Source organism: Pleurodeles waltl, chromosome 3_1, assembly GCF_031143425.1.
Source record: "Pleurodeles waltl isolate 20211129_DDA chromosome 3_1, aPleWal1.hap1.20221129, whole genome shotgun sequence".
NCBI classification, from domain to species: domain Eukaryota; kingdom Metazoa; phylum Chordata; class Amphibia; order Caudata; family Salamandridae; genus Pleurodeles; species Pleurodeles waltl.
In genome coordinates this window covers 1,443,684,582-1,443,707,528 of record NC_090440.1, presented here as the reverse complement: position 1 = coordinate 1,443,707,528, position 22,947 = coordinate 1,443,684,582, and the positions used below count along the sequence as shown (strand labels likewise).

The 22,947-nt window shown below is 44.3% G+C and overlaps 1 protein-coding gene and 1 long non-coding RNA gene across 2 annotated transcripts in view; one reads left to right on the top strand and one right to left on the bottom strand.

The window, feature by feature from the left end:
* The window catches only part of HOATZ (HOATZ cilia and flagella associated protein), a 152,753-nt gene that overhangs the window by 90,349 nt on the left and 39,457 nt on the right, over nt 1–22,947 (top strand). Inside the window, exon 5 of the mRNA XM_069225013.1 lies at nt 15,305–15,357. Within this exon, the coding sequence (XP_069081114.1) occupies nt 15,305–15,357 (53 nt within the window). The remainder of the gene's footprint in view (nt 1–15,304; nt 15,358–22,947) is intronic.
* Nucleotides 1–22,947, bottom strand: part of LOC138285284 (uncharacterized) — a 227,285-nt gene that overhangs the window by 199,896 nt on the left and 4,442 nt on the right. The window lies entirely within an intron of this gene.

Here is a 22,947-nt window from a genome sequence, read left to right as displayed (position 1 = left end):
CTTGACTATACTGTCTTTCTGGGGTAGTAGAGTAAGTTTACTCCTACTTTTCAGGGTCTTGGGGTGGGGTATTTTGGACACCCTTACTGTTTTCTCACAGTCCCATCGACCCTCTACAACCTCCCATAGGCCTGGGGTCCATTCGTGATTCGCATTCCACTTTTGGAGTATATGGTTTGTGTTGCCCCTAGGCCTATGTCTACCTATTGCATCCTATTGTGATTCTACATTGTTTGCACTACTTTTCTTACTGTTACTTACCTGTTTTGGGTTTGTGTACATATAATTTGTGTATATTACTTACCTCCTAAGGGAGGGTATCCTCTGAGATACTTTTGGCATATTGTCACTAAAATAAAGTACCTTTATTTTTAGTAACTCTGAGTATTGTGCTTTCTGATGATATTGTGCTATATGATATAAGTGGTATAGCAGGAGCTTTGCATGTGTCCTAGTTCAGCCTAAGCTGCTTTGCCATAGCTACCTCTAACAGCCTAAGCTGCTAGAAACACCTCTATTCTACTAATAAGGGATAACTGGACCTGGCACAAGGTGTAAGTACCACAAGGTACCCACTATAAGCCAGGCCAGCCTCCTGCAGTATGCTTTGGCCTGTTTATTATGAAAGACAAGTTTTGGTGTTGGATACCCCCACCCCCTCTGACAAACCCTGGGAGAAGGATATTCTCACTGTGATATTCCTTGTTAGCCGTTCTTGCCAACTGTAATTTTGTATGTATTTGTAATTTTATGACTGTTCTCCTTATGTTTGCCCTGATGGAAAGCATATGCTCAATTCATTAAGTCTAAATTGGTTATGGTGACAAGTCAATGATGAAGACTATCGTTTTTATAGTTCTTTGCCAAAAATCATGTCACAGGCCATAGCTCTGATCTGTTTACCATGAAATATTCTAAGAAAGGCTGTAGGCTTGACTTTTAATGTGTAAAACATGTTATTTATTTAGGACTGATTTTTATTACACTGTATCAAAGACTGTGGACAGCCATTTTGGTGTATTGAATCTTGCAGATTACCATATTAGGGTAAGATTTCGGTGCAGGACACTCCCTCTAGCATAACCTGGAGAAAGAAGCTTTGCACTGTGAGAATCCTAGTTAGGCCCTCTTACTATATGTTGTATATTGTTGTGCTAATGATACTTTTATAGGTGTATGTCATTTTATGATTGCATTCCAGATCATTTCCTCATGAGGAAGCTTATGCTCAGTACATAAACATGAACTGGCTATGGCGGCAAACAAATGCTGAATGTTTTAGGCTTGCTTAGTTCATTGGAAAATTTTATGTCAGAGGCCTCTAGCAGATATTTTCATTATGAGAATCCATGACAAGGGCAGAAGACCTGATTTTATTTATTGTAAAACAAAGGGCAAATAGTTATTACACTGGGCTAAAGCTTGTAGAAAGGTATTTTGGTACATGGAGTAATCTTACAGGTTACTATAGTGGGCAAGGGGGTTGGCCATGGTGACTCCTCAGACAAATCGTGGGAGAAGATTTTCACTGTTAGAATACTTGTTTGGCACGCCATAAGAGGTGTTGTATATTGTTTTGCTAACTGTAATTTTCTATATTTTATGACTGATGCTTGCCTTGTGGGGAAGATTATGTTCAATAGGGCCAGTTAAGACAGTTATAGTGACAAGCTAATGCTAAAGGCTTCAGGTCTAAGTGGTTTATTGGTGAATGTTATGTCAGATAAACTCCACCATTGTCAGTCACAAACCCAGCTGCGAAAGGAGGGCGGTTATGTGTGGGGCAAGCTACCCCACCATGTAAAAAAAACCTATCTACAGTAACATCAACTGAAAGACATCCCGGCCTTTGGGAGAGAGGAGCCTCCTTCACGGAGAGCTGTGACTCCATGTGGTGAAAACCAGAGATCCCTCAAAGCTACAAAGCTGATCCACCTGCTTTCGACCTGGACCATCACCATCGGGACATGGAACATGAGGACAATGTACGAGACATAAAAGATTGCTCAAGCGGCAGCAGAGTTGAAAAAATACAACCTTGCTGTGCTGGGCTTCAGTGAGGGCAGATTGACACAGTGTGGACAGATAAGATTGGCTATAGGAGGAATGCTGCTGTGTTCTGGACACGAGGAAGAGAACACTTAAGGAGTAGCACTGATGCGAATGCCAGCTGGCAACAGAGATCTGATTGAATGGGAAGCTCACAGTGCCATAATCATCACAGTGACCTTCCACATAAAGTAAAAGAGGATCAAAATGAATGTTATCCAGTGCAATACATCTACAAATGACAGCAAAAAGAGGAAAAAGAACAGTCTTACAACCGACTCCAGTCCGTCCCGGAAAAATGCCTTGAGTGAGACATCACCATACTGATGGGGAATGTCTCACTGCCAAGACTGGAAGCGACAACCCTAGGTATGAAGAAGCCATGGGCACCCATGGCCTCGATGACATGAATAAGAATGGTGAAATACTTGCAGATCTTTGTGCCCTGAACAGTCTGGTGATAGGCGGTGGTGTATTCCCTCACAAAAGAATACACAAGGCAACATGAGTGTCACCAAATCATTCAACAGAGAATCAGATCAACTGTGTCTGCATTGCTAAGAAGTTCAGGAGGTCCCTGCAGGATGTGAGAGTGATTAGAGGAGCAAACGTGGTGTCAGACCATCACCTTGTCATGGCTATGCTAAAGCTGAAGAAAGGATGGATAGAACTGAAAAATCAATACCAGCATTATCACTTTGCCCTCCTCAAAGATGCACAGAAACTGAGTAAATACTCAGTCACCGTCAGTAACAATTTTCAAGTCCTGCAAGAGCTAGAGGATGACGGAGCCCCAGTAGAAAGTCAGTGAGAGAAGATCAAAGAAACAGTGACATCAACCTGCCAGAAGCTACGAGACTCTCTGCAAAATCCAATGGAGAATAGAAAAGAAAGCTGCAGTCAACACCAGCCAAAGAAGATCAGGAAAAGCAAAATCTCAAGGTGAGCACACCAAAACCAACAAGAAAGCGAAGAAAAGCTTAAGACCAGATAAGTCAAGATTCATCCATGCTCTTGCCACATAAGCCTAAAACCCAGGAAGGAGCAAGCCATGGAAACTTTAAAAAATGCTACAACATAACAAGGAAACCCTCCTGCAGATACAACAAGGCAGAAAGACATATTGAAGACAAAGCTGGGAAGACAAAAATGGGTAACGAAGGCCAACAATGAAGATGGGTGGAGCACGTTGAAGAACTGCTGAAACAGCCCATGCCACAGTGTCCATCAGACATATAGCCAGTTGTCAAGGGCTTGCCAATCGACTGTAGCAGACCAATCAAGGAAGAAATACTGCAAGCTATCAAACATCTGAGAAATGGGAAGGCAGTAGGACCTGACAACATTCCTGCAGAATTACTGAAGGCAGGCATTGAAACGCCAGTAGACATGCTCTACCCCATGTTTGGAAAGATCTGGGAAGAGCAAAAGGTGCCATCAGACTAGAAGGAGGGATATCTCATTAAGATCCCCAAGAAAGGTGATATGAATTACTGTGCAAACTACAGAGGGACAACTCTTCTATCATCCTCAGGCAAAGTGTTCAACAGAGTCATTTTGAACAGAATGAAGGAAGAAGTCGACACTCAGTTGCAAGGCCAGCAAGCTGGCTTCTGCAAACACAGATCCTACACAGACCACATTGCAATACTATGCATCATTATTGTGCATCATTGGAATAAGGCTCACCCCCTTTATATCAACTTCATAGTCTATGAGAAGGCATTCTACAACGTGGACAGATACTTCCTCTTCTATGTCAAATTCATCCACTATGAGAAGGCATTCAGCAGCATGGACAGATAGATCCTTTGGAAACTCCTCCGCCACTACAGTGTGTCAGACAATCATCGAAAAAACTATTTTTCTTTTTATTTTTTTTATTTTTTATTTACCTCGGGCTCCAAACGGAACCCCAATTTTTCCTGTAGAATGCTCTTTCTTTGTGGGGATGACCGCACAGGTATTTATTTTCCTTCAGGTTACCATGGTCCAAGGGCTTCATTTCATAAAACAAAACAGCGATATGTGTAATCATCGGAAATGTATGACCCCATTGTCTTTCTGCCAGATTTACCACCCATTCCAACCCATCCACTTCATAAAGTGAAGCCAGAACTTATTCGCCTTAGACATCTCATCAGCAAAATATATTTTGGATATATAGGAATCTGCATTAAGCCAGTCGGCACAGGTGAGGGGGACATCGGCTACCCACTTCCTGCATATTTTCCTTCGAGCCAATAAAATCATATTGAAAAGCAACTTGCTCTTGCTGCTATTCAAACTTACTGGCCACTCTGCTGCCCCAAAAATAATTAGGCTGAGATTTTGTAGTTGCATAACCGGAAAGTATTCTCCTCAGAGCTCCTCCGATAGACTCCATCCACAATATCCAACAGCTCCCACTATCATAATGACACTTCCTTCTTTCCTGGCAGTTTTTGCATCAGCTGTTCTTCCAGCTGGTTTGTTGTCCCCACTTCAAATCTCAAGCTCTGGATCCAACATTTTAACTTGAAGTACTTAAACCTAGAAATTTTTCCATCCATCGCCACATATAGCTTATCCCATGGGAGTAGCTTTCCATCCACTGTAAGATGGCCCCATGTTTGAATGCCTGCTGACTTAATTGAGAATGCCACTTTATCTTTAACACACTGCGGGGAACCCGGGGAGTCCCAAATAGTGGTAAAACTACTGTGATGCTACTGCTTCAAAACACTTCTCATACAGGATCACACCCAGGCCATTGCTTGTAATCTTTTTAACCTCATCTTCTTATAGTACTTTGTATCCCCAAATTTGAACAAGAAGTGGCCATTGACACCCGACCTCTTTTAAAATGGCTTTGAACATTGAACTAATCTGCAAACCATCTGGGCTATTAAAGAGCATTCTAGTCTTTTTCAGCTGAAATGCCCAAGCATAGTACTGCATGTCACACAGGCCACCCTTATTCATCTTTCTGCGGAGCTTCTTCCACAATATCATTGCACCGCTAAAGGCCCAAATGAAAACGTTCATAGTTTGTTGAAATTTGTCTGTCCTGTCCTTCTTAAAGTGCAAGGGTATTGTATTAAAGAGAAAAGTGAATTTGGGCAGGATGACCACCCTTCTGCCAAAAACCTTCAATGGAAGGTGAGCCCAACCCTTCATCAGTCTTCTCGTTTCTGTTAGGACTGTGGCAAAGTTTGCTTCAGGGATCTCATCTAGGTCTTTAGGCCCAGGTATTTCACCTTGTTCTTGATTAGATCAGTGTCCCTACCCTGGTTCCAGACCATAACCTCGTTTTTTCAGCATTAACTGAATATCCTAGGTAGGTTAGAGGTGTATACCATGAGATTTTCACCATGCACGGAGACTTTTTTCTCCCACCCGTTGCAGATGAAAGGGGAATGGAAGGCTCTTTCCTGAACCTTCATGCCAGAGGCTCAATGTAAAGGTTAAATAATAAAGGGGAAAGCGAGCACCCTTGCCTCATGACTCTAGTTATTTTGAAAGCTGAAGGGAGACTTCCATTTACCAGAATTCTTGCCGAGGGCGCCTAATAGATCAAGCGCAACAGCTCTACAAAAACATTTCGCCAGATGGTACCCAAATATGTCCAGTTTATCCTGTCCAGGGCTTTTGGAGCATCTAACGTTAGAACTGCTAATGGGATATTGAGGGTAGTGGCCAGATTGATTGAGCCGTTGAGGCCATATGTTAATTCATGCAAGGAGATTCCCCTTACAAAACCCTTCTGATCGTTATGCAACAGCCTGCCAATTACTCTAATGAACCTCTCTGCTAAGATCTTTGTGAATATTTTATATTCACTGTTTAAGCGTGAAGTGGGTCTGTAGGATTCACAGATGGGAGGATTTTTCCTGGTTTCTAAATTAATGTAACTTTGGCCTCATTCCATGATTGCGGTAACTGATTCCCTTCCTCAAAAATCTCCTCAAATAGCATTGGCATTATCAGTAGAACTGAATCGCCCAGTGCTTTGTATGTCTCCACTGGCAGGCCATAAGGGCCTGCAGCTTTACTCCCTTTACCTGACCTAATAACCCCCTTTACTTCTGCCTGGCTAATGCAATCATTCAGAGCAAGCTGGTCATAATTTCCAAGCTTAGGTGGGAAATCTACACCTATCCATTGATTACTCACCTCCTCAGGTATACAGGTCTGCAAAAAACCATGGAAAGCTTTCTGTATATCCTTGCTACTGGTTAGGTTTAGGCCCATCACTCCACATTTTATTTCCCTAATTATATTCCTTACTGCTTTAGCCTTCAATGCAAGTAGCTTCTCATGATTCTCCCCATAGTCGAATGGGTCTAGTTTATTCACTTCTTGTCTCTTTCTCATTCTGACCTCCAGTCGTGCTCTCAGCTGCTCTCTTAGTTTACGTAGCCTATTCTTTAACACTGGAGCCTCCTTGGTCTTTAGCTGTACTGCCAATAGCCCCTCTAGGTTCCTCATTTCGGACTCCAAGGTTTCAACCTCATTTTTTTTACCTCCTGTTCCTAACCCTGATAGAGTGGGGATCTTTCCCCTTAAGAAAGCCTTTAGTGAGTCCCATACCACTGCCAAAGGAGCAGTACCTAAGTTGAATTTAAGGTATTCCCCTGTCTACAAATGAAGGTTGTTAACCAAATCCTGATTTAGCAGTGCAATCTTGATTCCATCTTCTTGATTTGGGATTACAAATGGGCTTGAACTTTGATGCTATAGCAGTGTGGCCTGACAGAGGTGCTGCCACATACTTGATTTCCTGGATTTCCTCTCTTATGTCCTGGTCTATCAAAAATATTTATTCCTGGAAAAGTGACCATAATTTTTATTATGAAAAGTGTAATCCTGTACTATGCCTGCTCTGTCTCTCCATACATCACATAGTCCTAGTTGTCCCATCATGGTTTTAATGTATGCTTGCGTTTTAATGGCAATTATCAACCTTCTTTTGACTGATCTCTCCAAAATATTGTCCATTAGTGCATTAGAATCATCGGCCATTATGATAGGATAAATAAAGTTTAAATCATTGAGGAAAATCGTCTTTAGGGGCTCAATATCATCAATATTCAGACCATAATGCCCACTAGCATTAAATTCTGGTCATATACTTGGAACTTGGTGATTGTCCACCTTCCTGATTTGTTTGTTACACTGTCTTTAATAGATGCATTCACCTGCTTCTTTACCAAGATTGCCACCTCTTTAGTGGTAGTGCTCTGGCCTGTACACACTATCTGTTATAAGCATTCTGCCTTGGTCAAATGGGTTTCCTGCAAAATAATATGTGCATGTGAATACCTTAGATATTATAGGATCTTTCCCCATCTCCCTTTTGTACGCAGACCATTAATGTTCCACGAAAATATTTGTATTGGCACTATTGCGTCTCTAATGCAATGGCTCACCCGACATATGAAAACTTTGGCAGAAAATATTATTTGCTAGCTGAGGTTTTAGAAAGCTTTTTTTTTTTTTTTTTTTTTTTTTTTACCCAGTGCTCCCCACCCTGGGCACCCAATTCCCCTGACCTTTTGTTGCTCCCTCTCATGGAGAACCCTCCCCTGCTTCCACATAGAATGTCGGTAATCCTTTTTTTTTTTAGTGCCCCTGTGTGATCTGATATACACAAATAAGAAAAAAGGAACAAAAAAGGAAGAATCCAAGAGACATGCATCCTAAATTATAGGTTAACATACGTCTATATTTTTGTCTTGTAGATTTGTTGTGTTAGCCCAGTACCTTACTCTTATGTTAGATCACCCTTTTTAATTCCAACAGCTCATCTGCTTCTCTAGGGCCCCTTAACTTATGCATTTTATTATTGTGCATAACACAAGTTGGAAATCAAAACTGGGTGGTAGCCCCTAAATTTGTGAACTCATCTGTTCGCTTCATCAGTTCCCCTTGCCTGTTCAGGGTGGCATGAGAGATATCAGAACTGATCTTGAATGAAAACCTATTTGCTCTCAGCAGTTTCTTTTTTTTTCAAACAGATTTTATTGCTGTTTCCAAAGACATATAGCCTGCCGGCCAACAATTCATATGACAACAAATGTATATGTAAGTGTATATATAGGTAAAACATGCACCTGCATAGCACAGTCGAGCCACATCCCCTTTTCCATAGTTTCAGTATAAAACAAATAATTAAAAAAGCCTGAAGGCCTCTTTCCCATGTCATAACCTCTGTGGTCTACCCTATCCCGCAGCCTGGTATGTGTCATCCTCCAGATTATGCCCTATAAAATGGATGGGTTCCAACACCATATCCCCTATAATCTGCCTATGCCTACCATACTGTTGTGTGTTTCTGTGGGCCCCCCCTGTCTTTATACACTGCCACCTCTAGAAGCACACAATAGTCCAGGCCACTCTTCCACACAGCAAGGGACAGGGGGCCACCGCCTTCCACTGCCTCTGTATATCCTGCTTTCCCAGAGTCAAACCAAGAAACAGCAAGGATAGTTTGTATTGCCCCCTAGCGTGTCTGAGACATGAAGAAGAATACGTTTCGGGTCCATCGAGATTCACCAAACCTGAACCTCAGCCATACATGATGTTACACCTCTCAAAAGAAGTTTTGCACACAAGACAAGCAGAAGAGGCAATCACACCCATCCTCTATAGTCGACAATGCAAATAACACACCCTATGCATGTATTTAAGCTGGACCAGCCGGGCTGTAATGGCTGCGCTCCTGGGCATGCCCAGTGCCTCCGTCAAATCCTTACTCTCTGATATTCTTACACCAGCCTCCCAGGCCTGTCAGAAGGCCTCAAGGGTGTCTGGGTAGTAAGAGACAAGCATCTGATAAATTTGAGCAATCTTGGTCAACAAGATCATCCAGGAGGAGTTTAGGATTAAATATCTGCAGCAGCTATGCCCCAACAGTATGTGGATTGGATGCACTTCCCCAGGGTGTTCCCTCAGTGCTTTCAACTAAAAAGCTTTAAAGAGGATCCTCTCTTTCAAAGCATAAGTATTGCAATTCAAAAAGATCTTTTGGGGTTTGTTTTTATTGGGGTTTCTTCTAAATGGATATTTATGGATTGTTTGAATATCCTTAGCAATATCTTCCTCACTGTCTTGTATTTGTGTCCCTGACTTTATCAAATTTACCACATAGGCCTTTAGATCTTCCCGTTCCACCCCTTTGGGAACATTCAAAATTCTTAAGTTGTTGCTTCTTGAATTATTCTCCAGAGTCTCTAACTTCTCCTGGTAGTCGAGTTCGCTAAGCCTCAATGCTTAGATCTCTGCTTTATATTTTTTCCATCGTCTCTTTTGGCTCTGTCACTGTATCTCATAGTACCTGAGTCCTAGCTGCCAAGGAGTCAACCTTTTTCTTGAGTACTTCACACAACCCTTGTATTTCTCTTTGATTTGATTCGGAGATACCAAATCTATTTTTTATTTCAGTTGACAAAGCTGCTATCATTGACTCAAGTGATGTTGTAACTGACTGTTCGATGGCAGCTGCAACTGCAGAGTTTGAGGGGGCCTGGAGACTATCCATAGATGGGGTGCCAACGGGTACCTGAGGTTGTTCTGTAGCATTGGGATCCTCCCTCCTCCCTCCTCTCCTCTCCCTCCAACTTCTCTAATATATGATATATGCTGTCAGCTTGCCTCAATTCCCCTCTGCTTGCCAACTCCTCTAGTCTTGGATGATGCTCTAAGATATCAGCCTTTCCCGCCTCAGTCTTCTCAATTGGCCCCAGCCCTGATTCTTTAGCAGCCTCCCTCAGATTTACTATTTTCTGCAGTACCTTAAAGAAAAACCTTAGTGAAGGGGTGATTTTCATTTTCCAGGGATCAATATTGGAACACTTTTGTAATCCAGAACCCCAGTTGTTCTTTAAGGGTATCAAGGGCACACCTTTAGAAATCTGGGTGCTTTCAAGGGATGTTGTAGTCTCAGCGCCCGACCTTACCTTTGTTATTACAGTCGGTGTTACTTGCTGAAAGGTTTGTTTGGGACAGCTCAGAGTGCCCTTCCGCCCTTCCATGGGAATGCTCCTTGTTGAGTATCTATTTCCCTTCTCAACGACTTTTAGGGTGTTGTAGCCCTTTGATTCACTAAGCCCAGTCCCAATCCTCTGGCTCCTTACCCTACTTGCTGCATCTCATTTCTGTTTGCAGCTCAGTTGCAGAGTTCGCCTGGTGCAAGAGCACCCTTGTGCCTGCTCCTGAATACCCTTGCACCTGCCACCTCTGCCGCTGATGGGGCGATATCCCTGCCTGTGCTGCCTCCCTTTTCCCTTGGGTAGCTCTGCAGCTTTGCCTTAACTCCAACGCAGTTTGGGTCCAGCGCACTACAGAGTTAGACTTATTAATTACACTGATGCTCCCTGCTAATGCTGCCGCATTTGGAGAGGATGTGCACTGTGCCCTAACAATACCAGTAAGAACAAGCATTTACTATAATTACAGGCTGTTACACCATGTCGCTCTTTGTTGTATTTCAATACTAGAGGTCTTCCATGTACAGATGTGTCCAAAGCTGAGGGATGCTCTAGTGACCTGCTTCTTTGACAGCCACTGTATTCTCCTCTTCAATACCTCTTACAAGGGAATGACCTGCCAGATAGTCCATGGAGGACCACTTACAGAAGCTTTCCAAATGAGGACCGTAGCCTGTCCAGGTTGTTTACTCTCGCCCTTTCTCTTCCTGCTAAGCATAGACTGGATCATGAAGACATCTACAGGAAGGAAAAGAAATGGGATCCAGTGGACACCTTGGATGCAGCTCGGTGACCTGGACTTTGCAGATGACATGGCCCTGCTCTCCCATACCCATCTGCAGATGCAAGAGAAGACTGACAATGTGGCAGCCAAATCAGCACAACTTGGCCTCAACATCCACAGGGGAAAAACAAGATTCTGAAGGCTAACACTGCCAGCACAACTGCATTCACTCTTGCAGGAGATGTACTGGAACAGGTTGAGGCCTTCACCTACCTTGGCAGTGTCATAGACAAGCAGGGTGGTACAGGCACCAACCTCAAGGGAAGAATCAGCAAAGCAATGGCTGCTTTCATTCAGCTATAGAGGATCTGGAGCTTCATGGACCAAATGCTTGATACCAAGGTCAGACTATTTTAACACTAATGTAAAATTGTTCCTTCTGTATGGAGAAGAAACTTGGAGGACAACAGTGACCACCACCAACAAAGTCTAGACCTTCATCAACTCCTGTCTGAGGAAAATCCTCTAAGTATGCTGGCCAAACACCATCTGCAACAACGACCAATGGCAGCAGATTTTCCAACTACCTGCTCATGAAGAAATCTTGAAAAGACTCTGGGGCTGGATAGATCACACCCTCCACAAGCCCACATCAAACTCTACCAGGCATTCCCTCACCTGGAGCCCTCAAGGGAAAAGAAAAAGAAGAAAGCCAAGAAACACCTGGTCTCAAGGCTGACTGCAAGGAGAGCAGTTAGACCTGATGTCAGGTTGAAAGAAAATCCCAGGACAGAGATAGCTGGAGAGCCTTGGTTGATGGCCTGTACACCAAGAGGGGTAGCAGGCATAAGTAAGTTGTATGATGTATGTATTATGAAACAATGTAACAAAGGTGGTAAAGCCAATAGGCCTTTGAAAGTGGATTGTTATTCAACCCAGAAATGTCTGCAGATGGGGTATTTTGTTACATGGAATCACACAGATTCTCTGTGTAGGCATAGGTGGTGGTGCTGATTTCTCCTTTTGACAAATCTTGGCCTTAGACGATTTGTATTGTGATAATCCGTGCTACACCCTCTTTTGGAGGGGCCTGATAAGATTAGTTATACGTCAGGCACTTATAATCAAAAACATTCATTAAAACATTACACATTTTTATTTATATATGTATATATATTACGCAGTGGCGGTGTCCACTAAGTGGTTATAGTTAGGACCTAGTTTCTATAGAAAGAGTGTTTTTTATTTTGGTAATAACCTTTGTGCAGTTTGATGAATCTTCACATTTTATTTTTTAAATACGACCCTCATTTAGGCTGCTGTGTGGAAAGTTTCAGGGTGATCCATGAAGCTGGGGCTGAGAAAAGGGGAGATCCCAAAACACTTTTTTCCCTTTAATTTTTCAATAGGGATTTTGAACAGCGATAGCGCCAAAACTGCTGGACGGAATTACACCAAATATGGCAGAAAGGGAGCTCTTAATACAGAAAGAGACATTTTTTCCTTTTTATTATTTGGTTTATATCCATTCAGTAGTTTTTGAGAAATGTCAGGAAATCCAAATTTGTATATATAGGCATGCAGAGGATTCTTAACCCCTCCCAATCTCTTGCTGAGATCTGATTGGCTGCCAACACTTTAACAAGGAAGTGGCAGCCATCTTGGGACTCGCTGAAGCCAAGTCCCAGAAAAAAACTGAATTAAAAAAACAAAAGGGGCCAGGGTATGAACACCCTGACCCCTTAGCTTTGGGACCCACGACAGGTCTAAAAAGCATTTTTTTAAACAAATCTGCAGTGTTTCACGGCGGATCCAGCAAAATTTTAAAAAAGAAATCAATACATTGCGTTCTCCCGCACTTCGTGTTTTTTAAACCCCCGGGTGGGTCAAGTACTGGGGGTGTTATTTATTTGTAACGGGGGTGCTCGGCCCCACCTCCATACCCCCGGGTACAGTCACCTCCCCGGGGTGATATATAAAAAATGTGCTGGGTGGTTTGCACGCCCTGGGGACGCCCACCTCTCTGGGGCTTAAGGTTTATGGGATGCATGAGGAGCCATGCGGTCTCCCTGCAGCCCTGGGAACCACCACCTCCCCAGGGCATTTATCATATTGTATGCGGTGTGCCGCTCAGCCTCCCTCCTCCCCCCCGGGTAGCCCCGGTGACCACTGCCTACCCAGGCCTATAATAAAAAAGTGAAGGGGGTCCATTTCAGACCCCCAGGCCCAAGGGACCACCGCCTCCCCGGGGCGCTTTTCGTTGGAGGGGGCAGCATGGCCCCCCTTGAGGAGCCACGGATGGCCCTGGGGACCATCATCCCCCAGGGCCAGCTCCTGCTATGTCCTGGGGTGTCCACCCCCGGGACATTGCTGTTTGCTGTGGCTTGGCTGCAGCTTTGGCAGCTGCAGCCAAGTCACAGCAAATATAACTGCACTTTCTGACAGGGGGACCAGTCAAACAGGCCTCCCTGTCAGAAAGCGGAGTTTTCATCTGTCTTCCCTGCACGCAGATAATGTATGCAGGGTAGACAGATGAAAACATTGCTCCAGGAAGCAGAGAGCTGCTATGAAAAGCAGCTACCTGCTTGCTGGAGCAATGCCTGCTCATGCAGGAGGCGGGGGCCGACTGGGACCGCAGGGGAGGCTTTGAGCCCCCCCACCCCCACAGTCGCAGATAGCCTGTAAAGGACAAAAAATAAATGTAAAAAAACAATTCGGCAGGGACAGCGGGGGAGGCCTTGAGGCTCCCCCGTGGTCCCAGATGGCCCACAAAGGGAAATAAAAAGGCTATTTTTAAACAAAAAAAATAGCCCAATGGTTACAGTGAGAGGCTTTCACACTGAGAGTTGAGGGTTCGACTCCAGTTGTGTCCGGAGTCATTTCCCTCCTTTATTTTTTTTCAACTGCCAATGTTAAAGGCTCATACTGAAAGGTGATTTTACTCTAAGTATATCATCCATCAAAGCCAAAAAAAAATATTTCTCTTTCACTCTCACTCTCTCTTTCAATCTCTTTCTCCCACTCACACACCCACTCAGACACTCTCGCACCTGCTCACATACTAACTCGGACACTCACGCACCCACTCACAGACCCACTCAGAGTCTCGTGCACCCACTCATAGCCCCACTCAGACCCTTACAGACCCACTCACAGACCCATTGAGACACTCACCCACCTACTCACAGACCCACTCAGACTTTCATACAGCCACTCACAGACCCACTGACACCCTCATGCACCCACTCACAGATCTGCGCAGACACTGATGCAGCCACTAAGACACTGATGCACGCACTTTCACACCCAAACAGAGACTCTCAAAGCCACTCTCATCCCCAAATACACCCTGTTACACCTATTCTGACACCCAGAGAGACAGGCTGCAGACAGCTCCCGCCACACACGGCCAAAGTGCTGTGCGCAGTGTGGGGTTGGGATGTTAAGAGGGTTGGCCGTAGGGTCTGGCTGCAGGTCAGGCCCTGCTGGCAACCCCTGACACTCACGGGCGAAGGCCGAGTGCAGTGCAAGGTTGGGTGCACTGCTTCTAACCCAGGTGGCTATCTTATATTAGTATTGACCATAGTGTATCTCCGTTGCATAATTTTAAGATGGCCACCCTGCTGAGTCTAAGTGTGGTGGTCATTTTGGCACTTTAAAACCATGTTACATTACATACAACACCATTGCAAGATCGATGATTGCTGCTATGCTTAAATGTATTTTTTATTGCAAGTTTACATCCACCATATTTACGAAGAGGTATGCTTTTTTATTTCTACTTTCTATTTATTTTGCTTATGCTTGCTCAATTTGTGTACGAGTCTTATAGTGTGTGGGTACGTGGGTATGTATAAGAATGCCCCAGTGGGTGGATGGATGCATGAGTACAGAAATGACTGACAGAGTGCCTGCATGATTAGTTATTGACTGCCTACACTCGCCAATGAGTGAAAAGGCACTTAGGGCCTGATTATGATCTTGATGGGTGGAGTTACTCTGTCACAAAACGTGACGAATATATCTCATCTGCCCTATTACGATCCCCTTATATCCTGTGAAGATTGTAATATGGCGGGCGGAATATCTGTCATGTTTGTGACGGAGAACTCCATCCACCAAGATCGTGATCATGCCCATAGTTATAAGCCAGACCTATTTGCATTTTCAGTAATTGTTCAATTTTCAAGAAACATGCATGGGGTCCCTGCACCTCAACTTCATGTATCCATGCAGGAAATTGTGAAGAGCGTAAGTTCACAGATAAGAACAGAAGCTCACTGTGCCTTCGGTAATCAGCTTGGTAATTCACAACATATGTGTCCATCATTCCTTAACGCTCTCTGTATGGTAGACTTGTATATTATAGTTATTAAATATGTAGCTAAATTGGTGTGGTTTTACTAAACTCTACCCAGCTTAGTTTATTAAAGCAGCCTCAACTTACTTACTCCTGGACAGATGAACACATCTTCTTGTCTGCCATGAAGTATTCTCATTCACTTGTTTGTTGAGAAAAAACAAACCTCAATTTATTAATGAAGATATTTCCCCATTCCAGAAAGAACAGGTTTTCCTGAACCACAGACCGAAGATAACAGCACAAAAACTAAGGTAATTTATACATGTGCTACACCGATGCTTTTTCATTTTTTCTAATTTTTTATGTGGTGGAGACGAAAATGTGGCTGACTGCTGTTCTCTTTGAAGATCAACAACAGGAAATGTGCGAATTTTATTTTAAAAATGCAGTAAAATATACACAGATAATTGTTTGACAGTTATATTATTCGAGGATAATTCTGGAGTATACTAAAAGTATTGCATATAATAAACACGTGGTCCAAATATGCAGCTTAACAAATAGCAAAGAAAAAGAATTCCCTGGTTTTTCAAATGGATAAAGGTAAAGGGGAAAATTCCTTAAATGAGTAAGTAGTTGATTCTACATGGAAGAAAGTCTGGCAAATTGACTTTGCTTTGCGAAAACGTCGATCTTCAAGCAAAAATATTGTCTTTTTTACAACCATTTCGTTCTATTTAACATTAGCATTTTTGCTGCATAATACAAGGTCGATAGCTTTGTGGGTGGCATATGCTACTGTACTTTCAATTAAAACCCGGTGGTAACAGCAGCCGCAGTAATCGTCTGTGCAATGGGAGCACTGTTATTGTTGTGCACTATGGCCCGTATTTATACTTTTTGACGCTAAACTGCGCTAACGCAGTTTAGCGTCAAAAAGTTTAGCGCGTACACCAGGCAGCGCCAGCGTTGGGGAAAATGGCGTTAGGGTGTCTTAAAATGGGGCAAGTCAGGTTGAGGCAAAAAAATCGCCTCAACCCGATTTGCGCCATTTTTAACGACGCCCAGACGCCATTTACATGACTCCTGTCTTAGTAAAGACAGGAGTCATGCCCCCTTGCCCAATGGCCATGCCCAGGGGACTTATGTCCCCTGGGCATGCTCATTGGGCATTGTGGCATGTAGGGGGGCACAAATCAGGCCCCCCTATGCCAAAACAAAATATTAAAAAAAAAAAAAAATTATACTTACCTGAATGTCCCTGGGATGGGTCCCTCCATCCTTGGGTGTCCTCCTGGGGTGGGCAAGGCTGGCAGGGGGGGGTCCCTGGGGGCATGGGAGGGCAGCTTTTTGAGCCCACAGGTCCTTTAACGCCTGCCCTGACCCAGGCGTTAAAAAGAGGCGCAAATGCGGGGTTTTTTGCCCCGCCCACTCCCGGGCGTGATTTTTGCCCGGGAGTATAAATACGACGCATTTGCGTCGCAGTCATTTTTTTAGACGGGAACGCCTACCTTGCATCTCATTAACGCAAGGAAGGCGTTCACGCAAAAAAATGACGCTCATTCCTCATACTTTGGCGCTAGACGCGTCTAACGCCAAAGTATAAATATGGCGTTAGTTTTGCACCGAATTTGCGTCGAAAAAAACGACGCAAATTCGGCGCAAACGGAGTATAAATATGCCCCTATGTGTCTGTATCTGCCTTTAAGGCGTTATGGTTGTACTTGGGATATCAGTCAGTATAGAATTCCTGCGGTGGTTCCTGGAAACCACAAATTCTTTGTGGACTGACTAGGAGCAGATTCAGTTTTGTTCTGTTTGGTTTTAGTTCTGTTGTTTAATTGCACCCTGATCCTTCCCCAATACCTCCACCTCCGCCTTTCTCTAGGAGGACCAGAATCCAGACTAGACGGCAATCCTAGACTTTCTACAGGCAGCAATGCCAGACCACTCCCATTCCACATTCTGCTTTATTTAAACTTTAAAACGCTGCACAGCACCTAGCGCTGCTCCGTAACGTCTAGAAGGCATTGGCAAATACACGCCTCTACAAAATCTGTTGGTTTTGTCAATTTTTTTTATGCATGTTACACAGCATTGCAAGCTGCTGTGGAGGATCTCCTAAAGGTAGACAAAATGCTATGATGCGATCAACACTATGCGTGTCATGGTGCTTTATTTTTTTTATTTTAAAACTTGCTGCACAGCAGCTCACGCTGCTGTGTAACATGTCTAAAAAACATTGAAAAAACAATACATTTTGCAAAGGTGAAACCTTTTGGCCCTGCCAATGCTTGTTTAGTCTTTGGTCTTCTTCATGGGAGTTGGTACCTCTGACAGGTGACTCATTGTTTTCTAAGACGAGGGAGTTGTCTCAGCTGCCTCTGCTTCTCTAGCCAAACTCTTCCCCAATGTTGTCACGCTACTGTGCTGTTGTTGGGGTGGTGCTCCGGCTTCTGTTTCCTTTGGCTTTCTCATACCTTCTCTGCCCTTTGATCTAACAATATCTTTTTTTAGGTCTCGGCTAGACAACTTCAAGACTATTGTAATCTTACAGTGGGCTTAAAGCCCGCCGGTTGCTTACCATTTGTTGTCTTACATGGCACTCGTCTTTACAGCCTTGTAATTGGTCACAGCAGGCCAGCATCATATCAATTTCTGTCTACGGGAGCAGGGACCAAGTACTGATTGATTCAACTTAATCAGACCCCATCCGCTGCTCCCAATGTGATTGATGTACTTCTTTTTAACTTCTAGAGCCCTGCAAACACAAGTCGTGTGACTGGCAAAAATGTGCCCAGTAGGACAAATAAAACTGCAAAGTTTTTTTTCTGTAGTTAACTTGTTTCTTTTATTTTGCCAAACCTTTTTTTCTCACTTTGCACTCATGTTTTTGTTTTTTCTGATGGGTAGATGACGATTATCTTGTTCTAAATGTTGCAAAGCAGCATTGTTTTTTTCTTTTGTGTAATTTCCAAAATTATGCTTTAACACATATTTGTGCAGTACACCCCAATCCACCCTGTTCCAATTCAATCCACCCCCACTCCAGTCCACACCAATCCACCCCACTCCAGTCCACACCAGTCCACCCCACCTGAGCCACACCAATCCACCCCACTCAATCCAATCCATCACAGACCACTCCAATCCACCTCACTCCAATTCAAACCACTCACTCCAATTCACCACACTCCAACCCTCCCAACCCACCACACCAAAATCTGTCACACTCTAATCTGCCCCTTCCAATCTAAGACAATCTGCCCCACTCCAATCCAAAACATTCTGCCCTCTCCAATCCAAAACAATCTGCCCCACTCCAACCCAAAACAATCTACCCCACTCCATTCTGCCTCACTCCAGTCCAAAACAATCTGCTCCACTCAAATCCCATTCTGTTCTGAAGCAATCTGCCTCACTCCACTCTGCCCCACTCCAACCAAAACAATCTCCCACTCCAGTGTTCCCAACTCCAATCCAAAACACTGCCCGACTCAAGTAAAAACAATCTGCACCACTTCAATCCAAAACAATCTGCACCACCTCTAATCAATACAATCTTCCCCACTCCAATCCAAAAGAATCTGCCCCACTGCAATCCCATACAATCTGCCCCCCCTCCAATCCAAAACTATCTGCCCCACTCAATCCAAAACAACTGCCCCACTCCAATCCAAAACAATCTCACCCACTCCAATCCAAAACAATCTCCCCCATTCCAATAAAAAACAATCTACACCACTTCAATTCAAAACAATCTGCCCCACTCCAATCCAAAGCAACCTACCCCAATCCAGTCAAAACAATCTGCCCCACTTAATCCAAAACAATCTATCCCACTCCAATTCCCCCCACTCAAGTCCAGAACAACCTGCACCACTCCAATCCAAAACAATGTGACCCACTCCAGTCCAAAACAATCTGACCCGCTCTAATCCAGAACAGCCTGTCTCATGCCAATTCAAAACAATATGCCCCACTTTAGTCTAAAGCAATCTGCCTCATTTAATCCAATCCATCCCAGACCAATCCAATCCATCTCACTCCAATCCAAACCATTCACCCTAATCCACCATACTCCAGTCATCCAAACCCACCCCACTAACATCTCACACTCTAATCTGCCCCACTCCAGTCCAAAACAATTTTCCCCACTCCAATCCGAAACAATGGGGTCAACTCCAATCTGCCCCACACCAATCCTAAAACAATCTGCGCCACTCCTACCCAAAACAATCTGCCCCACTCCAATAAGAACAATCTGCACCACTTCAATCCAAAACAATTCACCCTACTACACTCCAAAACAATCTGCCCCACTCCAGTCTGCCCCAGCCCAATCCAAAACAATCTACCCCAATCCAATCCAAAACAATCTGCCCCACTCAATCCAAAATAATCTACCCCATATCCAGGCCCCCCCACTCCAGTCCACCCCACTCCAGTCCACCTCACTCCAAATCCAGTCTGCCCCATCTAATCCACCCCACTCAATCCAATTCACCCCAATCCAATCCACCCCACCCCACCCCAACCACTCCAATCCACCCTAATCCAATCCACCCCAATCCAATCCAGTCCACCCACCCCACTCAAATCCACCCTACTCCAGTCCATCCCACTCCACCTCAATCCAACCACCCTATTTCAATCCACCGCACTCCAATGCAGTCCACACCATTCAACCCACCCCAGCCCATCCATCCCAGTCAAATCCACCACTCTGCCCTCCAAGCTACTCCACTCAAATCAGCTCTACTCTACCCCAGTCCAATCCACCCCACCCCAGTTCAGTCCAACCCACTCCATTCCAATCCACCCCACTCTAGTCCAACCCACCCACTCCAATCCAATCCACCCCATTCCAATCCAATAAATTCAAACCACCCTCCTCCAATCCACCCCACTTCAGTTCACTCTAATCCACCACACTCCACCCCACTCCAATTCATTCCACTCCAAACCACCTGACTCCAATCCTCCCCACCCTTGTCTATCCACGCCACCCCAGTCCTATCACTCCAGCTCAATCGACCTACCCTAACCTAATCTAATCCACTCCACTCCAATCCACTTCAGTACAATCCACCCCAATACAGTTCACCTCACTCTATTTCAATCCACTCCACTCCAATCCACACCAAGCTACCCCAGTCCAATCCACACCAAATCTGCTCCAATCCAAGACAGTCCACTACATCAGTCAACTCCACCTTATTCCACCCACTTCACATCACTCTAACCACTCCACTCTGTCACTGCACTCTACAACACTCTCTGCCACTGAACCACTGCACTCTACTCCCCTCTCTCTACTCAACTCTGTGACACTCTACCACCTCTACTCCACTCTATGACACTGTACTCCAGCAAAGCCACTCTACGAAACTTCTCCCCCACTCCACTCTATGACACTCCCGGCCACTAACTTTTAGCCATGCTAAACAGCAGCCACACTGTGTATAACATGGCAAAAAAAACACTGCCAAGTCAATAACGTTTGTACAAGCGAGACCTGTTGGTTTTGCCAATGCTTGTTAGACTAGTGTTCATGGCCAGCTTGATCCTTTCTGTAGCCAGGAACTTGTCTTTGCCACCTCCACTTCTCCTGCTTCACTCTCCTTCTTGCCCTACTTCATGCTGATCTATCCTGTTGTTGAAAGGCATGCTGGTCTTCTTGCACCTTCTTTCACTTCGGTCTACTGCCATATTCCATCAAGCCCATTCTCTCTGTCAGAGCTATTCTACGTCCTCAATTGTTTTCTTCCTTTTCCAGTCACCTCCCCACTTTTTACTCCAATTTTTTTGTCTTTATTTTGCTCGTTCTTCACTTACTGCTTTGGGAGATGTTCTAATACTCCTCCATCCTGCTTCATGGCTGGTCATCTACCGTGTTTTTGAAAGTAAAGAACACGATTTAAGTTATTGGCTGCATTTATAAAGGATGGATGTGACCCATAACAATGCACTTCCTGCTACACTGATTGAAATAACAAGCTTATCAAGACATACGTGATGATCAATGCTATCATATGCAGATGACTTGGTTTTGCCTATTCAGGAATTTGTCCCTTGTATTACGTAGTTGTCTCTGTGCCTCACCACTGCCTGAATCTACTCTGAAAATCAATTTGAAGGCCTTGTGATTTAAAAATTTCAAATAGGAGGACATTTGACTGGTGTCAACTGTTTATGTTGATTTTGCAAAACAAGATAAGCCCAACATTAGCCTGTTGCTGGAAGGATTGACAGGAACACCAGAGGATTGTTTTTAAAGATGGGAATAATTATGGTATTTTTCAGGATCTGGGAGATAGCTCCACTGGTGAGAGAGACCCTGACTAGCCCAGTGTTGGTGGAAGAGTTGCAAATCCAAGGTTGATGACTTTGATTCTGCAGACATATCTCGATGGTGAGGATTTTTATGAAAGGCACAAGATTTTTCACATATCAATCTTATTGACACTGGTAAACTCCTGAAATTAGAATTCAGAGGCCGGAGGATGCGCATTCTGCTCCTTCACTGGGGCAAAGAAGGACAAGCTTGTCCTTAGAGTATCAAATTTTATTGGTGAAGAACAGGAGGTTGTCACAAAGAGCGTCTGTGGAGGAATGCTCCATCTTCGAACTCAGCCAAGCTCACATTTGCACACTTCGCCAGAGCAGCCTTATGGTTGAATAGTAAATCTGATAAAGACTTCTAGCTGCATGGCTTTGAATATTCCTCTGGTGTCACACTGGACCTGGAATTTTTCAAGCAGTACTCCTGTGCACCAGTAGATGGCGTTGTTCAGCTCCCTTTCGTCACTAGTGTCCACACCAGAAGTAGCATGCATGTTGCCCAAATAGGCGCTGTAGGAGGCTGGCCTGGCTTGTAGTGGGTACCAGAGGTACTTACACCTTGTGCCAGGTCCAGTTATCCCTTATTAGGGTAGAAGAGGTGTTTCTAGCAGCTTAGGCTGATAGAAGGTAGCTATGGCAAAGCAGCTTAGGCTGAACTAGAAGACATGTAAAGCTCCTACTATACCACTGGTGTCATATGCACAATATCATAAGAAAACACAATACACAGAGTTACTAAAAATAAAGGTACTTTATTTTTATGACAATATGCCAAACGTATCTCAGTGAGTACCCTCAGTATGAGGATAAGATATATACACAAGATATATGTACACAAACCAAAATTAGGTAAGTAATAGCAAGTAAAGTAATGCAAACAGTGTAGAATTACAATAGATTGCAATGGGAGCACATAGGTATAGGGGCAACACAAACCATATACTCCAAAAGTGGAATAAGAACCACAAATGGACCCCAGACCTATGTGAGCTTGTAGAGGGTCGCTGGGACTGTAAGAAAACAGTGAGGGTTAGAAAAATAGCCCACCCCAAGACCCTGAAAGGTAGGTGTAAAGTGCACCTACTACCCCCAGAGAGCACAGAAGTCGTGATAAGGGGATTCTGCAGGAAGAACAAACACCAGCAATGCAACAACAATGGATTTCCGGACCTGAGTACCTGTAAGACAAGGGGACCAAGTCCAATAGTTGCGACAGTGTCGAGAGTGGGCAGGAGCCCAAGGAAGCTGCCACCTGTTGGAAGAAGCTTGGAGTTCTGCAAGAAAGAAGAGGACTAGGAACTTCTCCTTTGGAGGATGGATGTCCCACACCGCGATGAAGCTTGCAGAGGTGTTCCCCTGCAGAAAGACTGCAAACAAGCCTTGCTAGCTGCAAGGGTCGTGGTAGAGGTTTTTGGGTACTGCTGTGGCCCAGGAGGGACCAGGATGTCGCCACTTGGAGGAGGAGACAGAGGGGGTGCCCAGCAACTCAGGGAGCCCTCACAGAAGCAGGCAGCACCGGCAGAAGTACCTGAACAGGCACTTAGAAGGAAAGTGAA